This window comes from Bubalus bubalis, chromosome X (genome assembly GCF_019923935.1).
Source record: "Bubalus bubalis isolate 160015118507 breed Murrah chromosome X, NDDB_SH_1, whole genome shotgun sequence".
NCBI lineage: Eukaryota > Metazoa > Chordata > Mammalia > Artiodactyla > Bovidae > Bubalus > Bubalus bubalis.
The window spans coordinates 127023447-127032978 of NC_059181.1; the positions used below are offsets into that span (position 1 = coordinate 127023447).

General features: G+C 45.8%; 1 protein-coding gene across 1 annotated transcript; it reads left to right on the top strand.

The window, feature by feature from the left end:
* The first annotated feature begins 201 nt into the window (after positions 1-201).
* PGRMC1 (progesterone receptor membrane component 1) lies at positions 202-8580 on the top strand. The gene is made up of 3 exons (XM_006080188.3): positions 202-619; positions 4479-4634; positions 7281-8580. Exons 1-3 carry the CDS (start codon positions 295-297, stop codon positions 7382-7384), a joined length of 585 nt encoding a protein of 194 aa, XP_006080250.1. The 5' UTR covers positions 202-294; the 3' UTR covers positions 7385-8580.
* The last annotated feature ends 952 nt before the right edge of the window (positions 8581-9532 follow it).

The following is a 9532-nucleotide window of genomic DNA, read 5'->3' on the forward strand; positions in this document are numbered from 1 at the left end:
TGGCAGAGGAGGTAGGATCCGGCTGGGGGAGGGGAGCCACCACCAAACAGAGGCCAAGTCTCGGGGCCTGAGCTGGGCGGGGCCTGACAGAGTCGCGCCGAGCCTCAGCTGCCGCGGGGAGGCGGGGCTGAAAGGCCCCGCCCGTCCGCCTCCGACTCCGCCCCGCCTGGCTCCACCTCCTCCACTGGCTAGTCTTGGTCAGCCGGGCCCCGCGCTCCAGTAGCTCGCGGAGAGGGAGGAGAAAGCAAGTTCCGGATCCCTGCCTATCCCGGCCCAACCTTTGCTCCAGCGATCATGGCTGCCGAGGATGTGGCGGCGACCGGCGCAGACACGAGCGAGCTCGAGAGCGGCGGGCTGCTGCAAGAGATTTTCACGTCGCCGCTCAACCTGCTGCTCCTTGGCCTTTGCATCTTTCTGCTCTACAAGATCGTGCGCGGGGACCAGCCGGCGGCCAGCGACAGCGACGACGACGAGCCGCCCCCGCTGCCCCGCCTTAAGCGGCGCGACTTCACCCCTGCCGAGCTGCGGCGCTTCGACGGCGTACAGGACCCGCGTATACTCATGGCCATCAATGGCAAGGTGTTCGACGTAACCAAAGGCCGCAAGTTCTACGGGCCTGGTACGGCGGCTGGCCGGGGGGCCGCAAAGACAAAAGAAGGGGCCCCAGCACGGGGCTGGGTCCCGGAGAGGCGAGGAGGGAGCGGGGCGCCCGGGGAGGGGCTGGAATGGTGTCCAGCCTGGGAGGGCGGGGCAGGGAGGCTCCCCGGGCGGGCAGGGGGCCAGAGGCACCCTGGAAAGGCTGCGAGCCAGTGGGATCGCAGATTCCCGGTCCGCACCGCCAGCCCCGGCGTGGGGTGGAGGAAGAAGACTGAAATGCTTAAGCCGGGGGTGGATGAGGGGGGTGAGATCGTCAGTCTGGAAGGCGGAGGGTGGTGGGGGTGGCACAGCAGAGCGCAGTGTTGGAGGAGTTTGGAAGGTATCGGGTTCGAGGGTTCCTGGAAGGAGGGGATCATGTCGGTCTGGGGAAAGGAAATGAGAGTGTCTCGAGGGAAACATGATGGGAGGGAGGGCGAGAGAGGGTCGGTAGGTCTAGCCTTGGAGGGGCCGGGAAGGCCGATGACCCCAGGGGTAGCCATGAGGAATGGGGAGGTGTGGGAGAAGGAAATGAGAAATGAGATTAGCAGCAGGTTGGAGCACTGTGCGTGGCAGTGAGTGATGTGTGTGTGCTCTATGTGATGCGTATGTGGCATGTCAGGCTTGTGTGTGTGCGTGCGCACGCGTGTGCTAGCAATGTGGCATGTGTCAGGTATGTGAATGGCATGTGTTTGGTATGTGTGTGGCAGACGGGGAAAGCTGGGAGGTGAACAGGGGAGGCTCCATAGGGGGAAGGGAGCTGGATGTAGAAGGCTGAATGTAGCGGTCGTTAGGAATGTGGCAAGACCAGAAGGTAATACAGTATTACACTCCATAGCAGGAGAGAAGGAACTAGAAGCCAAAAAAAAAAAAAAAAAATGGAGGGAGGGAGAAGTGGGAGGATCCTGAGAAACAAAAGGGGTAGGGCTACGAAGGCTGCTGGGTGTGGGGATTTCATGGAAAAGCCAACCAGAGGGGAAATGAGGGCTGGTTGACTGAGGAGCTGTTGGAGAGGGACAGGCTTGGTAGGGCCTTAGAAATGAGGCTTTTCCAGGCTTGGTTGCAGATCAGAATCACCTGATGCACTTGAGGTACAATACAGATTCCCGGCCTAATCTCCCCCAAGAGTAGGGGAAAGGGGTGATCCAGAAATCTGCATTTTAACACGCCCACCCCCAGGCAAATTCGAGGAGTCTCCAGGCTGGGAAAGTTCTGCTTTACAGCATGTTTGGATCAGAGGAAGAAGGGGTTTTAGCTCCTCCAGTATGGATGCGTCTAAAATCAGGGGGTTCAGGGAGAGGAGGGAGAGTGAAGAAGGCAGCAATCTGCCTTCATCCCCACTCCTGGTTTGTTTTACTCTCCCCCTCCAACTCATCAACATCAGATGTACTAAACCTCTCCCACGCCACAGTTTTTCCTTGGGGAGGATTTAGAAGACCTACTTCTTATAAACATGTAACTGTCAAAATAATTTGAAAACCATACCTATATTATTTGTCAATTACAGTGGTGCACCTAAAGGCTTTATCAGTAAACGTAATCGTGTAAATATCTGTTACGACCAAGCCACCCCATAAAGCAGTTGAAACGTGCCTGGAGCTTCACCATATAATTGTAGTTTGCAAAGTCATTGAGAGGAATGTAGGCCTGTGTACAGAGCTTGAAACTGGGAGTCAGGCAGCCTGGGTTCTCTGCTTTGTTGGGTCACTCACCACCTGTGTGACCTGGGGCAAAGCATTGTTCTCTCTAGGCCTCAGTTGTCCGTCTTTAAAGTAATAAAGATGGCCCATTGTGAGATCTCAGTCTCTACCTGCATGAGTCCATGCATCTGTAACATCACGTGGAAATTACACTTTGTGTTATAAAGGATTCCTGAAAATGATTGGTTATTTTTAATGATGTTGTATGTATGGCACCTTTGTGGGTGCTGGGAATATAGTAGTGAACAAAACAGGCCGACATCTCTGCTCATGGAGCTTACATTCTAGTGACTATATATTCTGGTGGATAATGTATATATTCTCCAAAGATTTTTAATGCTCCCCTCAAGAGTGTTTTCAGTATTCCATAACCATAAGTTCTAAAATGGTGAGGTCCAAACCCATCCACTTGGCCTGTTTACCTTCTCTAGTGGAAATGGTAGCATGTAATGGTGATGAAAAACAACCATTTTTCTTCGGAATCTTATGTGCCTTTAAAAGTTGATCATAAATTTCCTCTAATTTGTAAAAATAAAAGTGTCCTAGTGGATTGAGGTTTCAGGCCATATTGAAATGTGATCTGTTCTCATACTTGGTATGGTGAAAGCGAAGTCAGAAAGTGAAGTCATTCAGCCGTGTCCGACTCTTTGCGACCCCATGGACTGTAGCCCACCAGGCTCCTCCATCGGTGGGATTCTCCAGGCAAGAATACTGGAATGGGTAGCCATTTCCTTCTCCAGGGGATCTTCCCAACCCAGGGATCGAACCCAGGTCTCCTGCGTTGCGGGCAGACGCTTTAACCTCTGAGCCACCAGGGAAGCCCACTTGGTGTGGTAGTTACCTGCAAACTTCTTCATATCTGACTTGCTACTTGATCTACCTTTGGGGAAACAACACATTGTTTAAAGTACACTGGATTCTTAACATTTACTGGTGCAATATTTAAATAAGTCGAAAAATCCACTTGAAGTACATACAGAATGATTCACTGCTCTCTTAGACAAAAATTTAGTATCATTATATATAATAGCAGTCAGATATTTTATAGAATTTTCAGAGTCTTCAAACCCACCCAAAACAGCTGACAGACCTGATTCCATGCCTTCTTTACTCTCACTGAAGATTATGTAACCTGTGGATAGATTTCTAAACCACTGATACTCATAAAATGATTTCTCTTACAGAGGCCATACATTAATGTTCAACACAGTCTAGTCTCACAACCAAAGATCTCTATGAGACACTTTTGGCTCATTAAATTGTATTAGCATACATGTGTAAAATGTTTCTATTTACACTCTAGTGTTTCTTATTTTCCCAGGTGGCGCTAGTGGTAAAGAACCCACCTGCCAATGCAGGAGGCATAAGAGATGTGGGTTCAATCCCTGGGTCAGGAAGATTTCCTGGAGGAGGGCGTGGCAACACACTCCAGTATTCTTGCCTGGAGAATTCCATGGACAGAGGAGCCTGGCAAGCTGCAGTCCATAGGGTCGCACAGAGTTGGACATGACTGACTGACTTAGCATGCACGCACGTTTCTTATCTTCAGAAACCATAACTTTCACTGGTGCAACCCTAGTCCCTAGAACAGAGCCAGGTTCTAGGTTCAATGTCCAGAAGTTGAATTCTGATCCATGAACTATATCTTGGATCATTCCCTACTAACACCCTCCCCCCAGGAGATAATCATTTATGGCTTTTTTATTAGCTATTTGCAATCACAAGAAATGCTGCTGCTGCTGCTGCTAAGTCGCTTCAGTCATGTCCGACTCTGCAACCCCATAGACAGCAGCCCACCAGGCTCCCCCGTCCCTGGGATTCTCCAGGCAAGAACACTGGAGTGGGTTGCCATTTCCTTCTCCAATGCATGAAAGTGAAAAGTGAAAGTGAAGTCGTTCAGTCGTGTCCAACTCTTCAGTATAGCATTCTGATTTAGTATTTAAAAGTTTAATGACAACAGGTTGTTCAGTATTCACTAGGTATCAAAGGATCCACGTCAATCACTTAAGGTTTCCAAATGGAATTCGATACTCAAAAATGGGCTCTCCACGCTCATTGGTAAGGAAGCCATTTCCTGTGTGTGAGCCACAGAGAAATTGATGGTCTAATAGACAATTGGTCTTTGGTTTGGTTTTGTTTTTAAAGAGGGGCCGTATGGAGTCTTTGCTGGAAGAGATGCATCCAGAGGCCTTGCCACCTTTTGCCTGGATAAGGAAGCACTGAAGGATGAGTACGATGACCTTTCCGACCTCACTCCTGCCCAGCAGGAGACCCTGAGTGACTGGGACTCTCAGTTCACTTGTAAGTGGGTGTTTTTTTTGTTTTTGTTTTTGCCAGGGTCAGATTTCTACCAATAATGGGATTCACAGCAGTACAATAGTTATTACTAAGCAGTCTGCAACTGCAGAGCATTTTGATAGGCTCCTGAATCTTGGACAGATCAAGTTCATGGCTTGAAGTAATTGTAGCAGTGCTGAGTCACTTGCCATGACTGCATCCCAATATCTAGCTAGTTCTCTGTGGAAACCTGGGTTTCTGTTTTTGAAATTTCTGAGGTTTGCATAGATTTTCCCACTAGGATTTGGTGTGCAGGGAAAAGGAGAGCAGCCATGTTGGCTACAGAAGGATTTTCATAAGCCCTTACTTGTAGAACTTGCTGTTTAAAAGCAGCCCACATTGCTGTTAAAGAATGAGAGACTTATATTGTACAAAACAGCTTCTCTTTGAATCTAATTGAGCCTAACTATAGGCCTCATCTACAAATGATGCTTATAATCTGCCCAGCAACAATGGTGTCTACGTTTTTTAAAAAGAAAGCAGAAAGGAGACACTTGTTTCCTGGTTTATGCTATGGACCAAGGGCTTTGGGGGGAAGTAAGGATGGAGGTCAAGTTCAAATCTAAGAATTGGGAAATTGGCTTTTGTCCAACCCAAGTGTTTAATGATATCTTTAGCAATATTTCCCTGCTAAGAATTTGAATAATAATCTTTCCAAGCTTTGAAACAGTATGTTAAGATAGTGACCATTTCCTTGAGGGTCATTTTTCATTGTAAATGTCATTTTCTATTTACTGTTCTCTGTAATTTTTTTTTTTTTTGCTAAATTCAACTGTTTTGAGAGTAATGCTGACCTCAGAGAGAGTTCTGAATTAATAATTAGCCAGGTATAACTCTACCTTTAGAGTTTGGATCCCAAGTCAACTAAGTATAACTTTCAAGTCCAGAGGCAAGTCTTTGTACTCTGAAAACATAATTCAGCTATCTAACAGTCCCTCATTTTTTGCATCTTCAGGATGCCTTTGTAACAATAGAGTGTTCTATATGAAACCAATGAGTTGTAATTCATAATTTACATAGCTCTATTTTATAGGACTTAATTTCATCAGTGGGGTAAAAAACCGTGGTTCCCCCAACCCCTTAAACTAAGGCTAGTCCCAAATACTGTCATGACACTTGAGCTACACTCAAAACTGGCATGGTTCCCCCTTAAGGCAGGTTTCTCAGGTGCCACCCAGCTTTTATTTGTCTTGTACAGTCACAAGCACCCTAGGGACCTTTATAATATGTTCAAATAGGCAAGTTCTAACAGCAAAGGAGCTCCAGTTACCTGATTAAACAGGTTGGTTACTCCTTTAGTTCCTACCCACATTCAGAAGAGGAGTTCTCTTGACCTCTGACACTGTGATAATTAACCCTACACTAACTTGGCCCGATAATACAGCCAATATGGTGGTCATCTGCTGACTCCGTCCCTCCTCGAGTCTCTTACATTCTGGTTGCTCTCTTAAACCTGCGTTCTCCAAAATCTCCAGTGTTCTCCTGTTTCCTTTACCACTGCCTTTAACCACGTCTAGCTTTTTTTCCCCAAGTTGAGGGAAAATTCTGTCTCCTGCTCTCCCCTTTATCCTCCGAGACTATTATCATTCCTTCCTCTGTCAGACAAGCATCTAGTAATCATGGCTTCCCCTAACCACTGTTCCATCCCTCCTTGCTCTCTACAATATGGTTTCTGCCCCCACCATTCCACTGAACCTTCTGTCTCAAACGTTTACTGAGACCTTCATCTTGCCAACACTAATTGCACTTCTCCGGTCCCTGTTGTCAGTCTCTGGTCACAAAGTCCCCATTTCGGTCCACGGAGTCTCCAGTGTTCACTTCCGTAACTCCTGTTTCCAGTTGCCTTTAATGGGTCTCATATCCTTCCCTTTTCAACCCCATGGACACTGCCTTCCTCCTGGCTCACATTTCTCCCCATGAGGATCTGCCCGCTGGCCTCCTAGTCACCCTGTCCCTGGACTCTCCTGACTAATTTGCCCTGCCCTCACACAGTGAAACCGTTGTTACCATAGCACTATTTTACCTTGTCATTCCTTTGTTGTGCACTTTCGGTGCCCTTTGCTATCTATGGGATAAGTTCAGACTCCTCAGGCTGCCTTTCCACATCTTTCATAAGATTTCCCCACCCTGTTTGGCTGACGCTGCTCCCAGTCTCCTCCTGCCAAGTCAGTCTCTTTATTGCTCCCCAGATGTTTGGTCTCACCTAAATGCCTTTGTGAATGGCGTTGGCACTTTGTGGAAACCCCTCGTTCCCCAAGTCCTTCTATCCATCTTCCAAAGCATATCCCTCTCCCACGAAGTGTCCTGCAACCCTTCCAACTAACTCATACCAAGCCCTTGCTCTGCTGAACATTCCCCTACACTCAAACAACCCACTTTGACATTACCTTGCACACACATTGTCAGGCATCACTCCCCATTCTATACTTCTATCTGCTGAACAAAACTAACTCCCTGGGACTTGGCTGGGACTGTGGTATAAACTGCCTTGTAGAATCCCAGCATGTTTTTGTGTTGCTTGTAGGCCTCTCGTAAGTGCTTTCAAACGAAATATAATGGTTTTCTCCAAAGCGTGAGAATGACCAGTTGTGTCATCTTCTTTTCTTCCAGTCAAGTACCATCACGTGGGCAAACTGCTGAAGGATGGGGAGGAGCCCACCGTGTACTCAGACGAGGAGGAGCCAAAAGATGAGAGCACTCGGAAGAATGATTAAGGCCTTCAGCGGAAGCATATCTATTTTTGTATTTTGCAGAATCATTTGTAACATTCCAGTCTGTCTTTAAAACATGGTGATTTCAATATTTAGAAAAGTTTTGCACTTGCTGTACATTTTTTTAATTAACATCACTAGTGACACTGATAAAGCTAACTCTGTCTTAGAATGCATGATATGTTTGTGTGTCACAAATCCAGAAAGTGAACTGCAGTGCTGTAAGACAAATGTTATTACGGTTTTTCTTCTATTTGTAGTCAGGGCAGGCTGAATCGGAACTTGTGTTTCCTGAGAGACAGGTAAGACATGGGTATTCCCCCCAAACAGGTTTAAAGGTTAAATGTGTGAAGTCCTTCAAGCGTCAAGAAACAAAGAATGGACTTTGAGTCATGATATTCTCTAAAGATAGAAAATCCTTTATTTCTCAATTGACCTAACTGCATGATTTCTGTTTTCTCTACCTCTAAAGCAAATCTGCAGTGTCCCAAAGGCTTTGGTATTGATTAAAGAGAGCGGTCCAGTACAAAATGAAATCTCAAAGCTGGACTCAATCACAGGTAACCTACTTTCTCTGTTTGGGGACAGCATCATCGTCCTGTGCTCTTTAGAACACTCAGATGCCCTCACTTAACAGTAATCTCTAATGAGCCTGAAAATAGGATCTCAACATTCCAAAGCAAGCTTTGGCGAAAATCAGCTGGCTTGCCTAAAAACCGAAAATACATGAATAAGATTGTAGGACTATTTTCCCCATCCCTGTGTTCTTGGTTATTTCACATGATTGGACATGTGAGGGGGCCGTGTAGGACAGGAGCAGATTGCTCTCTAAGAGCCTTCACACACGCCCCTGAAGAATGAGGAAACCGTACACATTACTGGCCAAGTGGTTTTTAAAGTGTATTCATAACCTAACAGTTATTCTTCTGTTGTTACAAAACTATAGCCACTGCAAGAGTTGTAGTCAAGTGTCTTGGTCTTTGATATTGGTCTTGGTTAACAATAAACTTAGCTTAAGTAGACTGTACAGTTGTATCAATTTGTAAAAGTATTATATGAATAACTAGTGAGGTTTCAAACTCTTGTAATTGTAGTAATAGTCATTGTATTTTCTTGTGAACTGTGTTTAATGGTTTTACCTCAAATCAGAAAACAAAATGAAGTGCTTTGGTCAGTTAATAAAATGGTTTTACCCAGTATAGTGTGGTGGATTGCCTTATTTCTTTTAAACCTTAATCTGAGGAAGCAGATTCAAGAGTTTCACTTCTGAGTGACGTTTTTTGTCTTCGAAAAGAGACAAGGAAAGGGGTACAACTTCAAAGAGGCTGCACACCAAAAACCAAGTACCAGCTTATCCTGTTAAAATAGTGAATCGAATTTACTTTTTTATGTCGGAATTTAATAAACTCAGAGGCAGACTTCTGCCTTGAATTCTATAGCAAGTTTACTAAGGAGTAATTCTAGTGAAGACTTACTGAGTGCCAAGGCAGGTTTTGTTTTTGCTTTAAGTATCATCGGATTAGAAAAGTGTTCAGGAACCTTATGGTCGCAAAGTTGATTCACTTCATGCCAACCGACTTACATATGCAGTCGGTTGTATAAACAGACAACCTATTACTCTGAAGATTAGTGTTTTGCCATTTTCATGTGAAAATTGACAGACTCTTCTTACAAGGGAGGTACTCCCTGAATCAGAGAGGGCTCAGAGCTTTCCAGCTTTTATGTTCTCAAACCATATTGCCTGTTTTTGTTGTTTTAAAACGTGTCTTTTCCTGCATTAGTTTTCATCCAACAAATATTTGAGCTGCCTGTTTTGTGCCAAGCAACCTGTTAGGCCGTATGCTTTGGGGGAAGGGGAGGGAGAGAGAAACGGGGCCACCATTGCAGCCTGAGGATAGGCTGCTCCTTTTACTCAAACAGGTATGTCTGATGCCAGGTGGAAAACATCCAGAGCCTGGTTAAAAGCTTCAACCCCAGATAGCCGGAATCCCCTCATTCAGAACTAAACATTGTACTGATTACAGGTAAAGGGATATTACTATCAGGCAGGACTTTCCTGTAGAAACTTAAATCCAGCTCACACAGTTGTAAGCCATATTATGTAAAAGGCACTGTTTGAGAAGATGAGGGAGTGGTGGTTACAGCCATGGC

Excerpts from the sequence above, each read along its gene's own strand:
- PGRMC1 (XM_006080188.3), top strand. The coding sequence starts at position 295 with ATGGCTGCCGAGGATGTGGCGGCGACCGGCGCAGACACGAGCGAGCTC. Across the intron at positions 620-4,478 it reads CCGCAAGTTCTACGGGCCTG|AGGGGCCGTATGGAGTCTTT; the intron begins GTACGGCGGCTG and ends TTGTTTTTAAAG. Across the intron at positions 4,635-7,280 it reads CTGGGACTCTCAGTTCACTT|TCAAGTACCATCACGTGGGC; the intron begins GTAAGTGGGTGT and ends CTTTTCTTCCAG.